Source organism: Aotus nancymaae, unplaced genomic scaffold (genome assembly GCF_030222135.1).
Source record: "Aotus nancymaae isolate 86718 unplaced genomic scaffold, 86718_ANA_hifiasm-v0.15.2.pri h1tg000040l, whole genome shotgun sequence".
Classification (NCBI taxonomy): Eukaryota; Metazoa; Chordata; class Mammalia; order Primates; family Aotidae; genus Aotus; species Aotus nancymaae.
This window is the reverse complement of record NW_026988454.1, coordinates 48,745,407-48,768,416: the sequence shown is the minus strand read 5'-3', so window position 1 is coordinate 48,768,416 and position 23,010 is coordinate 48,745,407. Positions and strand designations below refer to the sequence as shown.

The 23,010-nt window shown below is 40.1% G+C and overlaps 1 protein-coding gene across 10 annotated transcripts in view; it reads right to left on the bottom strand.

The window, feature by feature from the left end:
* The window catches only part of MCM9 (minichromosome maintenance 9 homologous recombination repair factor), a 323,915-nt gene that overhangs the window by 186,702 nt on the left and 114,203 nt on the right, over nucleotides 1–23,010 (bottom strand). For 4 of the 10 annotated variants that reach the window (XM_012450079.2, XM_012450078.2, XM_012450080.2 and 1 more), the window contains 5 exons: nucleotides 14,647–14,849; nucleotides 13,518–13,721; nucleotides 12,368–12,450; nucleotides 11,728–11,873; nucleotides 2,563–5,157 (listed from right to left, as the gene is read on the bottom strand). In XM_012450079.2, coding sequence (XP_012305502.1) covers nucleotides 3,699–5,157; nucleotides 11,728–11,873; nucleotides 12,368–12,450; nucleotides 13,518–13,721; nucleotides 14,647–14,849 — 2,095 coding nt within the window. In that variant the 3' untranslated portion in view covers nucleotides 2,563–3,698. Of the gene's footprint in view, nucleotides 1–2,562; nucleotides 5,158–11,727; nucleotides 11,874–12,367; nucleotides 12,451–13,409; nucleotides 13,722–14,646; nucleotides 14,850–23,010 lie in introns of those variants that run through there. The other 6 variants (XM_064360752.1, XM_064360754.1, XM_064360753.1 and 3 more) reach the window with 3 other exon arrangements.

Below are 23,010 nucleotides of genomic sequence, written 5' to 3'. Positions count from 1 at the left end.
AATCTTTAAAGTTTTGGTATACCTTCAAAAAGTTAAAAATTTGTATTGAACAACAGAGTTAAAGATATCAGAATGTTTGTTTTGCCCATATTTTTATGAGACACCAAAAATTAAAATAAAATTCCTATTATAAATTTTAGAATACTAAATATGCATTGAAGATTATCTTTTATAGCATCAGAAAATTCCATTATCTCATATAGTCACAATAGAATTTAAATTCTGGTTTGGTCCTCTCACAAAGTAATTTAAACATAGCTTTTATTGTGTTTGGATAATTTTACATTATTAAAATGTTTTCAAGGAGTACACTGAGACTCAAATCAAAATATTTTGGCAAGTTGATTCAGAATTAAAGGTTTTTTTTATTTTTCTTTTGAGACAGGGTCTTACCCTGTCACCCAGGCTGGAGTGCAGTGGTGCAATTTTGGCTCACTGCAACCTCCACCTCCCAGGTTCAAGTAATTCTCCTGCCTCAGACTTCCAAGTAGCTGGGATTACAGGCACCAGCCACCATGCCTGGCTAATTTTTGTATTTTTAGTAGAGACAGAGTTTCACCATGTTGGCCAGGCTGGTCTCAAACTCCTGACCTCAAGTGATCCACCCGCCTCGGCCTCCCAAAGTGCAGAGATTACAGGCGTGAGCCACCATACCTGACCAAAGGTTCTTTTGTACACCTTTCTTTATTGAACAGAAATGTGATCTATGAGACTATTCATATTCCCAAAGATAACCCATGTGCTTCCTTGGTATGCACATTAAAAACCATATAAGAGAAAGTTTTACTCATCATGAAATCACATCTATAAGAAAAGTAGGACACAGCAGGATAAAACGTGACCTCAGGGCATCAAAACATTTTCCAGCTCTGAACCTACTAAAATTGTCCCAACAACAGTGGAAGAACTTTTGCCCACTAGTGACTCTCCTGCACAGGAGACTCTGAGGCCTAGAGTTTAGTCTCTAACACTACTGACCTTCAAAGGTAACAGAATACCTTGGGGATAGCTGATTCCATGACATGGGGCAGGAAGAAATCAAAATGGGCAAGAAACATCCTGTTGTTTTCAGACAGCATGGATGCTTTTAGAAACATCAGAATGCTAAAAGGACATTCAGGTCAACATAAAGGGACTTTGACCAAGCTGCGAGACTGAGCATTAAATATAAGCACAGTTAGGCAGTTATAACACAAAACAGTCTGTGATAGAAGTTTAACTTTTTAGTAAGAAGGATGTTATACAGGATGAATATCAAAAAATCCCAAATTCAAAACTTTTTGAGTACTGACATGATGCTCAAAGGAAATGCTCATTAGGGCATTCTGGATTTTGGATTTTCAGATTTGGGATGCTCAACCGGTAAGTCTAAGTATAGTGCAAATATTCCAAAATCCAAAATACTTCCAGGCCTAAGCATTTCAGATAAGGGATATTCAATATGTATTGGGTATTTTATTTCTTCAAATAATTGTGTCTGTTAAAAATATTTAGGTATATAGTTATTTCTATCTGGGTAAGCACCAAAGAATAAACATATGGAACTGGTAATTTGGCCAAATCTTGACAGAAGGTACTAAAATGGAAAATGGATTAATTGATTAATGGAAAATGGATTAATTGATTAGCACAAAATAATAGGATGCATAGTGGGCACAAATTATAACTAGGTAGAAGGTGGTATCGGCAGTCATACACAATGACCAAGGAAGACAGACAGTTCAACACTGTAATTTAAACTATGAATGACTCAGTGTCTTAAAGAGACAAGTTATGAAAATTGAATCTCTTATTACTAGAAATGAAACCTCTAAAACCAAAAGTCCCAATAAAGAATACAAACATTTTAAATAACATATCAGATCAAAATATCCTAATGATACACCAACAGGTTAGGTACTGTCAGCCATGCAAAATCTAATGCATCATTACTGCAAAAGATACCAAGTTTCAAAGACAAAAATTCATAAGAAAGAGACTTAAAAATTTACCCTTAAAAAAAGTCAGCCCCACACTGTGGCTCAGGTTTGAGTCATCATCATCTAAATAATCAGACCACATCCAGATCAAGATTCAACTGGCCAAAAACCCATATCCATTCCTTTTCCTTTAGTCCTAGTAAGAACTTTTCCTGGGTTTCTGCCCAGGAAAGCAATAAAACTGAAAGTTATATTAAGGAATATATTAAGAATCATACTATACTGGGAAGTTATTAAACAGATACAGAAATAATAAATTTTATAATCTTATTTATGCATATCTTTTATCAGCTGTTTAAGGTGTTTCAAACTTTAGAGAATGGTACTCATTATGGCCAATCATTTCAAGACTCTGCCACACTAAATCTGTACTCACAGTTTAACATTTTTCAGAAAATTTAATTAGTGAATTTTAGAATGTTTAAATGCTTAAGAAAAATTGGATTTCCTAAATTTTTCTCTGCATGAATTTAATGAAGTGAAAATTAAACAAAATACATATAGTGTTGAGTATTCTATATCCAAAAGTCCCTTGGACAATTAAACAATCAGATTACAAATTCACACTTCAGAAGAGAAAGTCTGTAATTATAGAATCCCAATAAACTTTATTAGAATCCAAAGGAATAAGTGATTTTAAAAGCACATAGAAAGACAAAGCTTGAGATTATCTATTCTTACCAAAAATAGTACATAATTTCCTTAGTTTTAAAGACAAGTAAATCACAATTTAGTAGGAATCACACTTCCATATTAATCAGCTGGGTAGATGAGACATGATGTTTGATTGAGATTACTACGTACTCTCTCTTCTTCATTTATTTTATTTTTAGAGACAGGATCTTGCTCTGTCACCCAGGCTGGAATACAGTGGCGTTGACCACAACTCACTATAACCTTGAACTCCTGGGCTTAAGCAATCCTCCTGCCTCAGCCTCCCGTGTAGCTGGGACTATAGGAGTGAGCCACTGTGCCTGGCCTGTACTTGTCTTCTAATCACAGGATTTTGCTTGAAGGTAGGGCCCCAAGAGAAAAAAGAATCTGAAGCACAAAATGTTGGCCCAAGAAAGAAAGGAAAATTCAGAAGGTCAGTACTTCAAAAAGGTACCATTTGACCAGCTGCCAGATCTTTAAGAACACCATGGAATTGTAAGGATGCCTCTCAAAGAAGAAAAGCATTAGTCACATTTAACCTGATCCATTCAAATAAAAATATTAGAAAAAGCATCTGATTTTGGCAAATCATCCAAGTGATTATAAATATTCACTGTACGTAGCCCATTCCAGGTGAAAATACAAAAAAAAAGTAGAAAAAGAGTTCATCTGCTTTGTTAGATTTATGAGTGCTACCTTCTTGGCATTTGTTCCTGAGTGAATGAAAGAAGAAATTAATCTAGGGAAGACCCTCTCCCTCTTTAAAAAAAAAAAAAAAAAAGGTCCCAGAAACATCTTCAGGAATACAAATACTCCATTTGTAAAATTAAGTACAACATAATTAATTCAGCTCAGCTACTGGTATCACACTGACCTAAACTGATTATACAACTTTTTAAGTAATGAAGATTAACCTGAAATTAGAAAGCTTTATGGGGGAGCTGCTATTCAGAGTAATCCTCAGTATGGCCAATCATTCTATATACTTATAAATACCATACTGATATCATGAAGGTGTTGTGTGGAGTTGGGGAAGGTGAGATTTGACCAGAAAGCTTTTCCCAATTATGGCTTTTTTCTCATCTCTTCATCCCAGTCACAATCAAATGCTTCATCCTCTAGTTCTGGTAAAGTGAAGAGAGATTTTTTGGGAAGAATCAATTTCTCGGCGGACCCATGGAGCTGAAAAGATTTCCTTTTACTGCCACCCATTGGAGCTGTGGTTATAGGAGGGGAGCTTGGGCCTCTCTCACTTCGGTTCTCCCTTTCAGGAGGAGGGGATTTTGATTTGGATTCCGATGGGGGAGTAAAGCAGAAGTGTGCCAGTTTGACTAATGTGCCCACATGAACCTTGCCGCTTTTATTACTGCCCGAAACCTCTTCCCTTTTGTCTCCAAGATGAGCACACCCAGTCTCATTCCCAAGCTCTAATTCAGGCTGAATAATCCTCTTCTCAGGGGCAAACATCACCTTCTCTCTTGGTCTGCGTTTCTCTGGTGGCTGCTGCGGCACCTCTTTTGTCTCACCCTGTGGCTGCTCGGAGATCCGGTTTCCTGGGGCAGATGTCAACCTTTCTGGACCCTTCACTGGCAGGGCTGCATCTCTTCTTGTTCCACGTTGGGAAATTTTAAGACTATGAGCTGCTATTTTAGTTGCACCAGGTGACACATGGCTGGGATCTTCAGAGGAGTGGATCAGTTTTGACTTCCGTTTGAAAGTAAATTTTGCCAGTTTGGCTACAGGGGAACCTGGAGGCTTAACATTTTCAACAGAAGACTCTTCCACTTGCACAAGTGATTTCGGTCTCTTTCTTTTGGGTGATTCCAGTGTTCTGTCTGGGCTATGCACAGAAGTGGACTGAGGATGGGAAGGGACTGTGTACTGTGCAGGCACTCTGGTGCTATTTCTGCATAACTTCTGGGCCCTCTCCTTGCACAGCCTCTGCAGGTTCCTGGGGACGTGATAAATCAGTACTGAGTCTGGTTTATCAGCAGAGACTGCTGCTTCAGAATCCAGTGCTAGCCTTTTTCTCATTTTACCCTCCACATTGTCTGGCCTCCATGGAGCACCTGTCTCTCCTGGTGATGGAAGCAACCCAATGTCCACTTTGCTCCTTTGGCCTGGCTTAGTCTTCGCCTTACCCTGAGATGTGCTGTTAGAGATCTTCGAAGCCATATTTTCTCCAGATGTTTTGGGATGAGGAGACACAAGAACAGTGTTTTTAGGTTCACTCTGATGAGCTGTCATGAAGTCAAACCAATCTAAACTGTCATCTCTGCTATTTTTGTGCTCAGTTGAATGTTTCCTACTTGATCTATTAGGCTCCAGATGAGGTGGGGGATCTGGAACTGGGCTTCGCTCAGGGCTGCCTCCAGGAGAGGAGGTATGCGTGCTACAGTTGATTTCCTGCTGTGTTGAAGTTCTGAAGTTTGATTCTTCCTCTGGATCATTTCTCAAGGACCCTGGAGTAGTCTCCACCTCCAATACCTGTGGTTGAGATTGGTGCACACTCTGATTCTGTAACCTGTAACAGAGACAAATAAACAAAATATGTCTTGAAGGGAAGAGAATTTGCCCTAACCTATTCATTTCTTCAGTCTCTGAGATGCCATCTTAAAGATTTAAGTCCCACATAATTCCAAGTTAGTATCAAATACAGCCTCCTAGAGCAGCAGAAGGAAATAATCCTTTTTAAAATCAATATACAATTTACATACTCAGATAAACACTAATTTAACCTAAAATTATAGTAAAATAAAGAAAATGAAATAAGAGGTTTGTCTTCATTTTGCAATCTCTCCAAAAGTCTAATTCATTCAAGATTGTTTGAAGATCAGTGTAAAATCCTCACCTTCATTTCTCATGTTAAATGTTCAAATACAAGATAGACCTGTTGCTACCCATGCAGCAGCTGACTGCTGACCAAGTGGGTTGTTGGCCAAGTTGCTTAGGAGTCAGTTTGCAGATCAGAGAACCAAAGTGAAAGACTGGAGATTATGATGTCTCACATCTCTACCAAGTTGAGGTACTGAGTGCATCTGAGAAGTCACCTTCCTCAGGAGTCAAGAGTCTGTGATACTTCTGTACTGAATGTATTCACATTCATGGCAGACATTCCAACACAACTGTGATAATCTTTCCTGCAAAGCCCAGGCATGTTTCAACATGTGTACTGGGCAGCTACTCTTCTATCAATTTGATACAGAATTAAAATCTATTTACCATCTATGAATGAAGGATCTATTGAGTGATAATCATTTTAAATCTTGGGCAAATTAGAAACTGAAATACTGCCAGAAGGACAACTTTCTTTTTTCTATTTACTTTAAGTTCTGGGGTACATGTGCAGAACGTGCAGGTTTGTTACATAGGTATACATGTGCCATGGTGGTATGCTGCACCTATCAACCTCTCATCTAGGTTTTAAGCCCCACATGGATTATGTATATGTCCTAATGCTCTCCCTCCCCTTGCCCCTGACCCCCGACAGGCCCTGGTGTGTAATGTTCCCCTCCCTGAGTCCGTGTGTTCTCACTGTTCAACTCCCACTTATGAGTGAGAACATGTGGTGTTTGGTTTTCTGTTCCTTTGTTAGTTTGCTGAGAATTATTGTTTCCAGCTTCATCCATGTCCCTGCAAAGGGCATGAACTCATCGTGTTTTATGGCTGCATAGTATTCAATGGTGTATATGTGCCACATTTTCTTTATCCGGTCTATCATGGATGGGCACTTGGGTTGGTTCTAAGTCTTTGCTTTTGTAAATAGAACTGCAATAAACATACATGTGCATGTGACTTTATAGAAGAATGATTTATAATCCTTTGGGTATATACCTAGTAATGGGATTGTTGGGTCTAATGGTATTTCTGGTTCTAGATACCTGAGGAATCACCACACTGTCTTAACTAATTTACACTCCCACCAACAATGTAGAAGTGTTCCTATTTCTCTACAGCCTAGCCAGCATCTGTTGTTTCCTGACTTTTTAATGATCATCATTTTAACTGGCATGAGGTGGTATCTCATTGTGGTTTTGATTTGCATTTCTCTAATGACCAGTGATGATGAGCTTATTTTCATATGTTTCTTGGCTGCATGAATATCTTCTTTTGTCAAGTGCCTGTTCATATCCTTTACCCACTTTTAGACGGGGTTTTATTTTTTCTTGTAAATTTGTTTAAGTTCCTTGTAGATTCTAGATATTAGCCCTTTGTCATATGGATAGATTTGCAAATATTTTCTCCCATTCTGTAGGTTGCCTGTTCACTTTGATGATAGTTTCTTTTGCTGAGTAGAAGCTCTTTAGTTTAATTAGATCCCATTTGTCAATTTTGGCTTTTGTTACCATTGCTTTTGGTGTTGTGGTCATAAAGTCTTTGCCCATGCCTATGTTCTGAATGGTTGCCCTTCTTGAGGAGTATATTAGTGGTGTTCTCTGCATTTCCTGAATTTGAATGTTGGCCTGTCTTGCTAGGTTGAGAAAGTTCTCCTGAATAATATCCTGAAGTGTGTTTTCCAACCTGGTTCGATACTCCTCGTCACTTTCAGGTACACCAATCAGTGTTAGGTCTGGTCTTTTCACACAGTACCATATTTCTTGGAGGCTTTGTTCATTCCTTTTCATTCTTTTTTTTCCTAATCTTGTCTTCACGCCTTATTTCAGTAAGTTGATCTTCAAACTCTGATAACCTTTCTTCCACCCGATCAATTCAGCTACTGATACTTGTGTATGCTCCACAAAGTTCTTGTGCTGTTTTTTTCAGCTCCATCAGGTCATTTATGCTCCTCTCTAAACTGGTTATTCTAGTTAGGAGTTCCTATGATCTTTTATCAAGTTCTTAGCATTCTTGCATTGGGTTAGAACATGCTCCTTTAGCTCAGAGTAGTTTGTTATTCACCTTCTGAAGCCCACTTTAGTCAATTCGTTAATCTGATTCTCCACCCAGTTTTGTGCCCTTGCTGGAGAGGAGTTGTGATCATCTGGAGAAGAGGCATTCTGGTTTTTGGAATTTTCAGCATTTTTGTGCTGTTTTTTCCTCATCTTTGTGGATTTATCTACCTTTGATCTTTGAAATGATGACCTTTGGATGGGGTTTTTGTGTGGTGGGCCCTTTTTGTTGATGTTGATGTTTTTGCTTCCTGTTTGTTACTTTTTCTTCTAACAGTCAGGCCCCTCTTCTGCAGGTCTGCTGCAGTTTGCTAGAGGTCCACTCCAGACCCTGTTCACCTGGGTATCACCAGTGGAGGCTGCAGAACAGCAAAGATTGCTGCCTGCTCCTTCCTCTGGAAGCTTTGTCCCAGAGAGGCACCAGCCGGTAACCTGCTGGAGCTCGCCTGTATGAGGTGTCTGTCAACCCCTGTTCAGAGGTGTCTCCCCATCAGGAGGCATGGGGGTCAGGGACTCACTTGAGGAGGCAGTCTGTCCCTTAGCAGAGTTCAAGCGCTGTACTGGGAGAATCCTTATTGTCAGAATCAGCTGCTCTCTTCAGAGCTGGCAGGCAAGAAATTTTAAGTCTGTTGAAACCACAGCTGCCCCTTCCCCCAGGTGCTCTGTCCCAGGAATATGGAAGTTTTATCTGCAAGCCCTGGACTGGGACTTCTTTCTTTCAGAGATGCCCTGCCCATGAAGAGGAATCTAGAGAAGCAATCTGGCCACAGCCGTGCTGTGACAGATTCCACCCAGTCCAAACCTCCCAGCCTCCTTAACACTGTCAGGGGAAAATCACCTACTCAAGCCTCAGTAATGGCTGAAACCCCTCCCCCTATAAGCTCGATCATCCCAGGTCAACTTCAGACTGCTGTGCTGGCAGTGAGAATTTTAAGCCAGTGGTTCTTAGCTTGCTGGGCTCTGTGGGAGTGGGACCTGCCAACCAAGACCACTTGGCTCCCTGGCTTCAGCCCCCTTTCCAGGGGAGCAAATGGTTCTGTCTCGGGGTTCCAGGTGCCACTGAAGTACATAAAAAACTCCTGCAGCTAGCTCAGTATCTGCCCAAACTGCCACCCAGTTTTGTGCTTGAAACCCAGGGCCATGAGGTAATATCCTGATCCGTGGATTGCAAAAACTGTGGGAAAAGTATAGTATCCAGGCTAGGTAGCATAGTCCCTCAGTGCTTCCCTTGGCTGGGGGAGGGAGGTCCCCTGGCTCCCTGCATCTCCCGGGTGAGGCAATGCCCCACCCTGCTTCGCACCTTCTGTAGGCTGCACCCACTGCCTAACCAGTAGTCCCAATGAGATAAACTGAGTATCTCAGTTGGAAATGCAGAAATCACCCACCTTCTGTAGTGGTCTCACTGGAAGCTGCAGACTGCAGCTGTTCCTATTCAGCCATCTTGCCAGATCTCTTATTTGCCATTTCAAATTTCCCTTTGGTCATCAGGGAGGATGACTTCCTAATAAGGATTGTAGTTCCCTAGAAGTAGGTCCTTTAGAAAGGCCTTCCTGACAGCCTAGAAATGCCTTTTTCTTATAAAGTACAATATGATGCCTCTTCTATGTTCTCACTTTGAAACGATACTATACCAGAAAGCAGATGAGTAAGTTATTCTAAAATTCATGTGCAATCATAGAAAATATAAGAAAATACCTTAAATTTAAATGTATTTAAATACATTAAAATGTTAATGGTATAAATCTCTGGGAAATAAGATTTCATGTGATTTTTGTTTTCTAATTAATTCATTACTGGTACTTCTAAAAAAACAAAATAGAGAACATGCATTACATTTATAATAAGAAAAAAGCCCCCCAAATTATTGTAAAAATATTGGGTTATATCCCTCAACATAGATCTGAAAATATCAATAAACAAATCCAGGTTCATTTTTACTAATTTGAGTTACAACCAAACAAAAAAGCAAATAGCTTTCAAAATTGCTACTACTTAGTATACGTCTCAGCATCAAATTGAGGTCAGAGCTATTGACAAATGTTAAAGTTCCAGAAAAATGTCCTGAAAGATGAGAATAAGTTAGCGTAGACTGAGTTAGCCCTATTTTAGTCTAATTCTTTTTTTTTTTTTTTTTGAGACACAGTTTCACTCAATCTCAGATCACTGCAACCTCCACCTCCCGGGTTCAAGCGACTCTCTGCCTCAGCCTCCCAAGTAGCTGGAATTACAGGTACCAGCCAACACACTCAGCTAATTTTTATATTTTTAGTAAAGATGGGGTTTCACCAATTTTGCCAGGCTGGTCTTGAACTCCTGACCTCAAGTGATCTGCCCACCTCAGCCTCCCAAAGTGCTAGGATTACTGGTGTGAGCCACCATGCCTGGCCTGCACTCTGTTTTAAGGTGGATAGAATGTCCACTATTTGAGTAATACTGTCACCAGAATAAAGCATTTTCTGAAAGTAAAACATGAAAAACCTATAAATGGTTTCATTATAATTATCTCCTTAAGGAATAGAGAATTCCTTCCAAAACAGTAAAAACCCATATGCTAGTTGAATTTTTTCTCATTTGATAAGATTAGCATTAGATTGCTGGAGGTAGTAATTCACTTTCATTTGCAAGGTACCTGGTTTTGTTGCTTTCTCAGGTTGATCAACACCAGAATACGACTCTACATTATAAATAAATATCAGTAGAAAAGAACATTTTAAGGCAGAATCCTTTCTTTTATATTGTCGAATACTTTCTTTTTTCCTTTCTTTCCCTCCAGGAGGGTAATTTTAAATTTGGGAAGTCCAACTGCCATCTTTCTAACACATAACAATGATTCTGAGCCTTACTTTTTCTCCTTTCCTGAATCCAGCATACGTCAGTTTCTGGTAGTTTGGATCAGTCAAAATGAGCAGCCTCTCCAAAAGCAAAGCCAAGCCCAGGAGTGGCTTGAAAAGAATCAGCTACATCAAACCATAAACAACCCAAAGGAATAACTTTGATTTTGGCACCATGCTCTGGATCATAAAATGATCCAGAAGACCAAAAGAAAGAGGGGTGAATTTCATACTAAGTTCAAGTTTACTGTAGTCTGGCACCTGGCTATTAGCAGGAGAATGCCCATCCCCACATTTCCCCAGGAAGGCCATGCTGAAATTTCACAAATTAGAAAGAGAAGGCCGCTGTGAGAAGGAAGAATTCTCAAGGTTTTATTTAATATAGTCAACAATCTCAATGTGGTCCCCAAATTCTTTGCAGCTGCTGTACTTTCTCATGTACTTCATTCACTAGATCCCGGCTTTGAGACCAACACCAATAAAAGCTGTGGGTCAATAACTAAGCCATTTACACTGATCACAAAGACACCAAAAATGGATAAACTTGCCATTCCTCACTCCTATTTCTCAGGCTCACACTCAAAGTCCAGGTTTTTAGAAGTCCACATATTTGGGGAGTATGCGAACATTAAAGTTTGGGCAGAAATTCTTTAGGTAAAGAGTCCACGTTCTCACTAACGGACATGACAGGTTTCTTCCATGTGTCCTCCTTCTCTATTATTCACATTTTTTTTTTAAGACAGAGTGTTACTCTGTTGCCAGGCTGGAGTACAGTGGTGCAATCTCTACTCACTGCAACCTCCGCCTCCTGGGTTCAAGTGCTTCTCCTGCCTCAGTTTCCTGAGTAACTGGGACTACAAGAGCATGCTACCATGCCCAGCTAATTGTTCTTTCTATTTTTAGTAGAGACGGGGTTTCACCATGTTGGCCAGGATGGTCTCTCGATCTCTTGACCTTGTGATTTGCCTGCCTCAGCCTCCCAAAGTGCTGGGATTACAGGCGTGAGCCACCATGCCCAGCCTATTATCCACATTTTTAGGAGTCATTAGGAAGGTTAAGTTTTGAAATGTTGCTTCTGTCATTGCTGAGTTGTTACCTCAGTCAACAAAATGTGGAGCAAAGAAAAGCTATCCCCACTGAGCCTGCCTGAATGTCTGATACCTAGAAAAGTAAACACTAAAATGCTGGTGTGGGTGGTGTTTGCAATCACCGAATTTTGGAGCAGTTGGTTATACAGCAGTAGATAACTGAAACAATCCCCTACAGACAGTACAGAGAGATTTTTCCACTTAATGCATAGCACACTTTCTTTGTTTCACTAAATGCCAAACAAGGATTTTCCATTATATGCTTTTCTTGGTTTTCATTCCTCACCTTTCAAGTCTTCTAAGCTCTTCACTCAAGAGGCTCTGCAGCTCTAGCTTTTCCAGAATAAGTTGACACTGTATCTGGTACTGCTCCCCAGGGTTTTCAGGAAAGGAAGTGTGGAGGGCATTCACACCTCCTAGCAGTGCACCTCCCTGAAGGGGTGAGAAAATACCAGGAGAGTCACTACAGGCCAGCCTGCATAGTGGTAAGCACACTCTAGGGACCAGCAGTCCCCAGGGGCTAAGATCACCACCCTTTATACCCCTATGTTGGGTATGAAAATCATTTGGGGGCCTTTTTCAACTTTCTATAGTTCACTCCCCCAGTTCTTGGTGGCAAGAGCTCTAGGAAGCTATACAGTCACTGGTGGGACTACAAACATCCCTAGGGTGTGTTGAGGAGAAAACGGATCGAGCCCCACTACTTTACATCAACGGGCAAAAGCAACACCACCAATGCAACAAATGTCTCCAGGACACTGTTTCCTCTTCTTTTAAATGGTTTCGTATGGAATTTCCAGGAATTACTAGGACTAGAATATGTCCATTTTCATAACTTTTTATATGTTAATAAAGTGCCCTTTTTTTAAAAAAAAAAAAGTAAGTTTGTAATTAGGATAAAAATTAGGTACACAAAATACCCTTACCTGCATTGAGGACTCCATGACTGACACCACTGTAATAGCATCTTCCAGAGTCACAGTATCACGAAACATCAGGCGAGCGTGAGCTACGAAAACAAAACATGTTTGTTTTTTAGGAACGTTTGAGGTGAGAAGTGTAATTCTCTATCTAACCTCCCACCACCCCGGCACTCGCCATGTGTATGCTATGAATGAGCTACTCATAACAAAATAATTTTACCAGAACAAGCACAAAAGTCAACATTCAACTAGCTTTAAGGTTGTTTCTTTAATACGCCTAATCCTTCTGTGTAGCCCACATAATTCTGTATATTTATCTGGAAAAGTACTCTGGGCTCTAGCAAAGAAAGGGGCTATAGAAACATATATTTAATATTCAGCAATTTCAGTTCTCACTTTCTAGTCTTTTATAAAACTACACAAAATTAAAACTCATTTTTCATCTCTGGCACTTCTATGGTCTATGAGCTTTTCAAAGCTACCAAACAAGCAATTCTAAATTCTGAAAAATTTCTTGCCCTAATATTAGCTATAAATCCTTGAAAAAAGAAAGTCCGTTTGTTTTACAGTACTTTTTATTATGCTTGTATTATTTTATTATTCAGTTCATATAAATTCTTTTTTAAGAATTATTTAAAGACAGCTAAAATGTAAAAGCCAATGTTATAAGAAAAGGATTAAGATGCATGTTAGCTATACGTACATATGTAATGGGACAGGACATGGCATTGTCAAATTCGTTGTTATAATGACAGGGGTAGACTGCAACTGGCAATTAATAAGAAAGAACCAACGATGCTATATGGGAAACAATTCAAAACAAGAAACTGTCCCACTCAAAATGCTAACACAGCTGCCACTGAGAAACAAAACATCAGAAATAAGGCTTTCTAAATGAATGGTATATTAAGTTCTAAGAGGTCCTGAGATGGCACAAAGATTCTTCTTTCTTAATGACACCATATTCTAGTCAATACTCATCATCTGTCCCCAGATGAGCACAGATCTCCTGGCTCAGAGCCTTTATTTTCAAGTGACTGAGCACCTTAGAGTGGGGGTTATTCTCATTCATCTTTGAATCCATGGTGCTAAGCCCCATGCCTTGCACACAGGGGGCATTCAATATAAGCATCATTTGTTGAATGAAATAGACCTTCTGCTAATCGTATCAAGCTTTCCAATAGGCGAATGGTGGTCCGGGCAGTGTTCCGGGAATCACTCTGCCTTTGCATCTGGTAGTACCGGAGAAGAACTTGATTGCCCGCATCAGACAGTGTGGGCTGCAGATTCCTTATAAGGCAGAAATAGGTTTTCATCTTTTCCATGCTCCAGAGCTTCTCTGATTTGCTTGGGTAACCTGTATATATCAGGTGTTAGGTCAGTAAGTTCTAAGGACAAGCAAATATCTCATTTTAAGGGTATTTATAAAGTTCTGGTACTCATTTGTTAAAAGATAATCTTCACATTTTGTGGTTATTGAAATCTAGACCTATTGTCTGTAGAGCATACAATTTTAGAAAAAACAGTCTTATGATCTAAATTTAACAAAGGTAAGCTTCCTACCTTTATTAAAAATTATTCAGAATAATTCTGGTCTGTCCAGTAATCAATAATATTTGAGTAAATCTATTTTTCTTTTTGAGATGGAGTTTCGCTCTGTCACCCAAGCTGGAGTGCAGTGGCACAATCTCCATTCATTGCAACCTCCACCTCATGGGATCAAGCAATTCTCCTGCCTCAGCCTCCGCAGTAGCTGGGATTACAGGTGTGCACCACCACACCCACCTAATTTTTGTATTTTAGTAGAGATGGGGTTTCACCATGTTGGCCAGGCTGGTCTTGAATGCCTGACCTACGTGATCCACCTGCCTCAGCCTCCCAAAGTGCTGGGATTATAGGGGTAAGCCACCATACCTGGCCTGAGTAAATCTAATTTGAACAGAAGCCTACATTTAGAGATTTGTTTCATAATTCATTCTGGTTTTCTTTATGTAAGAGGTGAGTGGTAATTCTACATCATAAGGTTGCCCCCTTTCATCATAAGGGACATATTTAACAATGTTAGTTTCATTAGTGGCAGGTAGAGAAAGACCCTTTTCCTTCAACTCAGTATTCTGAGGCCCAGTAAGTGGGTCCTCTCACTGCTTTCTGTCTAAGCCTTTCTCTATTGCCTGGTACTAACATTGTGTACCTTGGGTATTTATTTAATTTTCTTGAAAGGAAATTTCTTTAAGTTACAGCTAATCTCTGTTACTTTGAATTCTTTGCCTGTCTTCACATACCTTTATTTTCCAAGATAAAGGAGGAAATGATACGATCCCAGTCTTCATTCTTGGTATCAAGCAAAACCAGGATCAGGTCAAATCGACTTAAGAGTGGGCTGCCGAGGGCAATGTTCACAGACACAGACTCCTGGGGGTCATACTGGCCTTTGGGGTTAGTTGCTGCCAGGATGGTAGTCCTTGTGTTCAGCTTACACACGAGGCTGCCAAGAGAGACAGTACAATTTACTGACTGTGAGGTTCAGATAAAATGCAGTATTACAGCTGTTAATAAAATGGGGCTGCTCTGTCATCTTGAAAATCTAGGAACTCCTGTGAAAGAAAATGTAGAATGACAGAAGAAGATATCACAAACATCAACTTTGAACAAAGTATACTGAAGCTATACTATCTTAAAGAGAGGTAGACCAGGCGCGGTGGCTCATGCCTGTAATCCCAGCACTTTGGGAGGCTGAGGCAGGCGGATTATGAGGTCAAGAGATCGAGACCATCCTGGCCAACATGGTGAAACCCCATCTCCACTAAAAATACAAGAATTAGTGGGGCATAGTGGCATGTGTCTGTAGTACCAGCTACTCGGGACGCTGAGGCAGGAGAATTGCTTAAACCTGGGAGGCAGAGGTTGCAGTGAGTTGAGATGGCACCACTGCCCTCCAGCCTGGTGACAGAGAGAGACTTCCCTCTCAAAAAACCAAAAAAGTAACTACTCTTTTTTTTTTTTTGAGACGGAGTTTCCTCTTGTTACCCAGGCTGGAGTGCAATGGCGTGATCTCGGCTCACCGCAACCTCTGCATTCTGGGTTCAGGCAATTCTCCTGCCTCAGCCTCCTGAGTAGCTGGGATTACAGGCACGCGCCACCATGCCCAGTTAATTTTTTGTATTTTTAGTAGAGACGGGGTTTCACCATGTTGACCAGGATGGTCTCGATCTCTTGACCTTGTAATCCACCCGCCTCGGCCTCCCAAAGTGCTGGGATTACAGGCGTGAGCCACCGCGCCCGGCCCAAAAGTAACTATTCAATAAACACTTTTTATGCCCCTGCTATGAGCAGACTCCTCTACTAAGTGCTAAGAAGTGTCCAAAATTAAACCAAACTCTTCTTAAGGGGCTTGCAGTCTACTAGCTGTACTGTAACACAAGGCAGAAGTTCTAAAAGAATGAAGTTTCTAGGAGAAATAAGGATGATGTATATTCATCTATGTGGATAGAAAAGATGAACAGAGAAGCATTGTGAAGCAGCTTTTAAACTGGGCCTTTCAAGACATCTGGACATTTTTAGGTGGAGAAAGATGCATTTGCAGAGGGAGTGTGAGTAGACAGTGAGGATGACTTTGTAGAACAGTGAGTGGTTAAAGCAAAAACTTTCTGTGTATTCACCCATTTTGTTTTGATTTTTCTAAACACAAAAGAAACAAAGAGAAAGAAAGAGGGAGGTAAAAGAAATCAGAAAATACAAGGATTGATTTGGCACTGAGTTTTTGGGGAACCATTGTGAAGAGAAGTCTGATGAGGACTGGGTTGGTGCGGGGGTTGGACAGGGAAGGACTGTGGACAGGAGGCAGGGTAGGGCTCTAGTGCAATGGTCCCATAGAGGGGCAGGGAAGTCCTAAATAGAGCATGGCAGGATAGGGATGGATGTGACATCACTTAGATATTGTTTTTAAACTAATTGATGATGGGCCAGTACTCAAAATAATGTGGCATATTTATTGGAAACAACAAATGTAAAAATTGGAATCTGTAAATGTGTATGCTGTGCACTTGATGCCCATTTTTAGTTATAGTGGGATGTCTGCCTCCCAGAAGTCACAGCCCTATGACATCAGCAACATGTGTTACACTTGTTAATCCCCGATCTATTTCTAGCTAGCAGTTACTTCATTTCCTGAGGCTGAAAATGTTTGAGAATCTTTATTTGTGGCAAGTGGCACAAGAAGACACTCATTAAATAAATAAGAGAAAAATAAACAAGGCATTTTTACCAAAAACTAAATTCTCTTTTTAAAAAATTAGTGGCAAGAAAAAATTCTGAACAGACAGTTCACATCTTATAATTTATGTGTCAAAATGGCTTTTGTAAAGACAGTTATTTAGAACTTGGAATATAATTTGCTATAAAACAATGTAATACGCGGTTCCTAAGTAACCCACGAAAGCACATTTAACCCACACTGAGACTATTTGCATTTATTTTTTTAAAATGTCCACAACACTGGCAATGAAACAAAATACAATTGCTTGTGAAATAATTTTTATAAAATTATTTTTAATGCTAGGTCAAATGAATTGTTCATTCTTCCTCTCTCTGATCAACTAATATTCATAGGCCATTTCCCGTGTGTAAAAAGCTGTACTGAGAATCCACAAAGGTATACATCTGATCCCTGCCTCCAATTAGTTTACAGCACAACTGCTGGGGAAAGTAGAGGTGGAGCAAAGCGCCTGCCGATTGTAAGTGTGCAAGGAATGCTGGTATCAGTATCAGCATTAGCATCAGCAGGGAGAAACTTCTGCAGGGACACCAGGAGATCTCCAGGGGATATAATTGGGAAGTTTTCCAACATGTGAGAAGAAAAATGAACAAAGACAGAAAGAAGGTGATAGATTATTCCTGAGGTAACTGGGGGAATTAATTTTTCCAATAGAAAAGCTTAAGCTTAAGAATCATGCCGGTGGATCACCTGAGCTCAGGAGTTTGAGACCAGCCTGGGCAACATGGTGAAACCCCCATCCCTACTAAAACTATAAAAAATAGCTGGCATGGTGGTCCACATCTGTGCTTCCAGCTGCTTGGGAGGCTGAGTTGGGAGAATCACTTGAGCCTGGGAGGTGGAGGTTGTAGTGAGCCAAGATTGTGCCACTGCACTTGCAGAGCAAGAGTCCATCTCAAAAAAAAAGGTGGAGGCGGGGGAGCTAACAAAAATTTGTATGCAAAATAAAAAGGCTGTCTGAGGTGAAGTCAGCAGAAATATCAGCAAGGAAAATACAGGAGTGGGCAGAGGAAGAGGAGATTATGAGAGATAAGTCAGGCAGATCCCTGCAGCAAAGGAGGAAGATGAGGACAGTGCCAGGAGGGGCAGGGTGGTCTCTGGGCATTTGAAAACGGGGAAGACCATACGTAAACCTGGTGGGTACAGACCCGTGATACAAGTATTTTTTAAAAAAAAAAACAAAGAGGCTTTAGAAAACAAACACAAATATATACACACAGTATAATCCTAAGTACACTGTGCACGGTAGTGGCTCACTACATAACTAATGAAAGAATGAATAAAGTAACTCATTTTTCTATCCCATATAAACTCTATCTTCTTTAATAATATTAATAAAAATAATTACATATTTAACATCAAGCAAGCACTGCATTAGGTTTACACAGATCATCCCTAATCATAGCAACCTGAAGGGTAGGTGCTATTACCACAAACTTAGAAATAAGGAAACTAGAAGTTCAGAAATATTAACTTCCCCAAGGTTACACTGAGAGCAGCAGAGCTGAGGTTCAAACCTAGATCCGCTGGGCTCCAAAATCAATGCTCTTTTACTTCCAGACTGCTAATTCTGCCTTGTATTTTGGGCAACTATTTTTCTTCCTTTGTATCCTTTTTTTTTTTTTTTTTCTTAAGAGACATGGTCTCACTCTGTTGCCCAGGCTGTAGCACAGTGGATTATGGCTCACTAGAACCTCAAACTCCTGGGTTCAAGTGATCCTCCTGCCTTTACCTCCCAAGTAGCTAGGATTACAGGTGTACATCACCACACCCAGCTGAATTTTAGAAACTTCTTTTTGTGGAGATGAAATCTTGCTATATTTCCCAGGCTGGTCTTGAACTCCTGGCTCCAAGAACCCTTGGCCTCCCAAAGTGCTGGGATGACCAGTGTGAGTCACTGTGCCCAGCCTGTTTTTTTCCTACTAAATCTGGTCTTCTTGAGGGATTGTGATTTATTGTTATAATCCTCATATTGCCTGGTACATAGCAAATGCTTAATAAATGTACATAATTTAAATGATAAATAAAAATAAATCTTTACTTACTTCAGTATTTCTGAAATTCAGAATTATTTTACATTCACAGGCTTTGTCATAAAAGGATGCTGATACATATTTCTTTTGCATTAACTTCAAAAAGTAAAAACATTCCACTTTTTAAAAAAGCTACACTTTTACATTTATTTATCTACAAATTTAAATGGGAGACCTATGAAGGTCTCCCATTACTCCCTTTACCAGATAATCCTCATCTTTACTTATGGCTCTGATTACCTCCTATATGCTGGTACTTCCAAATTTATCTCCAGAACTTCCAATACTCTGTTATACAGGAGTGGTGAGAGAGGGCATCCTTATCTTGTGCCAGTTTTCAAACGGAATGCTTCCAGCTTTTGCCCATTCAGTATGATATTGGCTGTGGGTTTGTCATAAATAGCTCTTATTATTTTGAGATACGTTCCATCAATACCTAGTTTATTGAGAGTTTTTAGCATGAAGGATGTTGAATTTCACTGAAGGCCTTTTCTGCATCTATTGAGATAATCATGTGGTTTTTACCTTTGGTTCTGTTTATGTGATGAATTATGTTTATTGATTTGAGTATGCAGAACCAGTCTTGCATCCTAGGGATGAAGCTGACTTGAACATGGTGGATAAGCTTTTTGATGTGTTGCTGGATTCTGTTTGCCAGTATTTTATTGAGGATTTTCACACAGATGTTCATCATGGATATTGGCCTGAAATTTTCTTTTCTTGTTGTGTCTCTGCCAGGTTTTGGTGTTAGGATGATGCTGGCCTCATAAAATGAGTTAGGGAGGAGTCCCTCTTTTTCTATTGTTTGGAATAGTTTCAGAAGGAATGGTACCAGCTGCTCTTTGTAACTCTGGTAGAATTTGGCTGTGAATCCACCTGGTCCTGGGCTTTTTTTGGTTGGTACACTATTACCTACTGCCTGAATTTCAGAACTTGTTATTGGTCTATTCAGGGATTTGACTTCTTCCTGGTTTAGTGTTCAGAGAGTGTATGTGCCCAGGAATTTACCTATTTCTTCTAAATTTTCTATTTATTTGCATAGGGGTGTTTATAGTATTCTCTGATAGTAGTTTGTATTTCTGTGAGATCAGTGGTGATAATCCTTTTATCATTTTTTATTGTGTCTATTTGATTCGTCTCTCTTTTATTAGTTTGGCTAGCAGTCTATTTTGTTAATCTTTTCAAAAAACCACCTCCTAGATTCATTTATTGTTTTGAAGGGTTTTTTGTGTCTCTATCTCCTTCAATTCTGCTCTTAGTTATTTCTTGTCTTCTGCTAGCTTTTGAATATTTGCTCTTGCTTCTCTAATTCTTTTGTCATGTTAGGATGTCAATTTTAGGCGCTTTCTCCTGTGGGCATTTAGTTGGTATAAATTTCCCTCTAAACACCGCTTTAGCTGTGTCTCAGAGATTCTGGTACATTGTGTCTTTGTTCTCATTGGTTTCAAAGAACTATTTATTTCTGCCTTAATTTTGTTATTTATCCAGTAGTCATTCAGGAGCAGGTTGTTCAACTTCCATGTAGTTGTGTGGTTTTGAGTAAGTTCAGTTAATCCTGAGTTATAATTTGGTTGTACTGTAGTCTCAGAGACTGTTTGTTATGATTTCCATTCTTTTGCATTTGCTGAGGAGTGATTTACTTCCAATTATGTAGCCAATTTTAGAATAAGTAAGATGCGATGCTGAGAAGAATGTATATTCGGTTGATTTGGGGTGGAGAGTTCTGTAGATGTCTATTAGGTCCATTTGGTCCAGAGCTGAGTTTAAGTCTTGAATATCCTTGTCAATCATCTGTTTCGTTGATGTGTCTAATATGAACAGTGGGGTGTTAAAGTCTCCCACTATTACTGTGTGGGAATCTAAGTCTCTACGGGTCTCTAAGACCTGTTTTATGAATCTGGGTGCTCCTGTATTGGGTGCATATGTATTTAGGATGGTTAGCTTTTCTTGTTGCATTGATCCCTTTACAATTATGTAATGCCCTTCTTTGTCTTTTTTGATCTTTGTTGGTTTAAAATCTGTTTTATCAGAGACTAGAGTTGCAACCCCTGCTTTTTTTTTTTTTTTTTTGCTTTTCACTTGCTTGGTAAATATTCCTCCATCCCTTTATTTTGAACCTATGTGTGTCTTTGCACATAAGATAGGTCTTCTGAATACAGCATACTGATGGATCTGGACTCTTTATCCAATTTGCCAGTCTGTGTCTTTTAAATTGGGCATTTAGCCCATTTTTACATTTAAGATTAATATTATATGTGAATTTGATCCTGTTATTATGATGCTAACTGGTTATTTTGCCCATTAGTTGATGTAGTTTCTTCACAGTGTCAATGGTCTTTACAATTTGGTATGTTTTTGCAGTGGCTGGTACCAGTTTTTCCTTTCCATATTTAGTACTTCTTTCAGGAGCTCTTGTAAGGCAGGCCTTGTAGTGACACAATCTCTCAGCATTTGCTTGTCTGTAAAGGATTTTATTTCTCCTTTGCTTATGAAGCTTAGTTTTGCTGGATATGAAATTCTGGGTTTAAAAATCCAGGAGAAATTCTTTAAGAATGCAGGCACAGTGGCTCATGCCTGTAATCCCAGCACTTTGGAAGGCCAGGGTGGGCAGATCACCTAAAGTCAGAAGTTCGAGACCAACCTGGCCAACATGGTGAAGCCTCGTCTCTACTAAACATACAAAAATTAGCCAGGCATGGTGGCACGTGTCTGTAATCCCAGCTACTCAGGAGACTGAGGCAGGAGAATCATTTGAATCCGAAAGGTGGGGTTGCAGTGAGCCGAGATCACGCCACTGTACTCCAGCTTGGGCAACAAGAGCAAAACTCCATCTCAAACAAAACAAAACAAAACAAAACAAAAACAAGAATGTTGAATCTTGGCCCCCACTTGCTTCTGGCTTGTAGGGTTTCTGCAGAGAGACTGGCTGCTAGTCTGATGGGCTTCGCTTTGTGGGTAACCCAAGCTCTCTCTCTGGCTGCCTTTAACATTTTTTTCTTCATTTCAACCTTGGTGAATCTGATGATTATGTGTCTTGGGGTTGCTCTTCTTGAGAACTACCTTTGTGGAGTTCTCTGTATTTCCTGAATTTGAATGCTGGCCTGTCTTGCTAGGTTGGGGAATTTCTCCTGGATAATATTCTGAAGAGTGTTTTCCAACTTGGTTCCATTCTCCCTGTCACTTTCAGGTGCACCAATTAAATGTAGATTTGGTCTTTTCACATAGTCCCATATTTCTTGGAGGCTTCTGTTTGTTCCTTTTCATTCTTTTTTCTCTAATCTTGCCTTCACGCGTTATTATTTCATTACTTTGATCTTAAATCTCTGATATCCTTTCTTCTGCTTGATAGATTTGGCTATTCGTACTTGTGTATGCTTCAGTTCTGTCAGGTTATGTGCCTCTCTAAAATGGTTATTCTAGTTAGTCGTTCCTGTAATCATTTTTCAAGGTTCTTAGCTTCCTTGCATTGGGTTAGAACATGCTCCTTTAGCTTGGAGGAGTTTGTTATTACTCACCTTCTGAAGCCTACTTCTGTCAATTTGTCAAACTCATTCTCCATCTAGTTTTGTGTCCTTGCTGGCAAGGAGTTGTGATCCTTTGGAGGAGAAGAGGCATTCTGGCTTTTGGAATTTTTAGCTTTTTTGCACTGGTTTTTCCTCATCTTCGTGGATTTATCTACCTTTGGTCTTTGATGTTAGTGACCTTCAGATGGGGTTTCTGTGTAAACATCCTTTTTGTTGATGTTGATGCTATTCCTTTCTGTTTGTTAGTTTTCCTTCTAACAGTCAGGCCCTCTTCTGCAGGTCTGCTAGAGGTTGTTGGAAGTTCACTCCAGACCCTGTTTGCCTGGGTACCACCAGCAGAGGCTGCAGAACAGCAAAGATCACTGCCGGTTCCTTCTTTTGGAAGCTTCATCCCAGAGGGGCACCCACCAGATGCCAGCCGGAGCTCTCCTGTATGGGGTGTCTATCGACCCCTGCTGGGAGGCATCTCCCGGTCAGGAGGTATGGGGGTCAGGGACTCACTTGAGGAGGCAGTGTGTCCCTTAGTAGAGCTCAAGCACTGTGCTGGGAGATCTGCTGCTCTCTTCAGAGCCAGGAGGCAGGAACATTTAAGTCCATTAAAGCTGTGCCCACAGCCACCACTTCCCCCAGGTACTCTGTCCCAAGAAAATGGAAGTTATATCTATAAGCCCCTGACTGGGGCTGCTACTTTCTTTCAGAGATGGCCTGCCCAGAGAGCAACTTATACTTACTACTACTAAGATGGCAATTTTTTTTTTTTTTTTTGAGATGGAGTCTCGCTCTGTCACCAGGCTGGAATGCAATGGGGCGATCTCG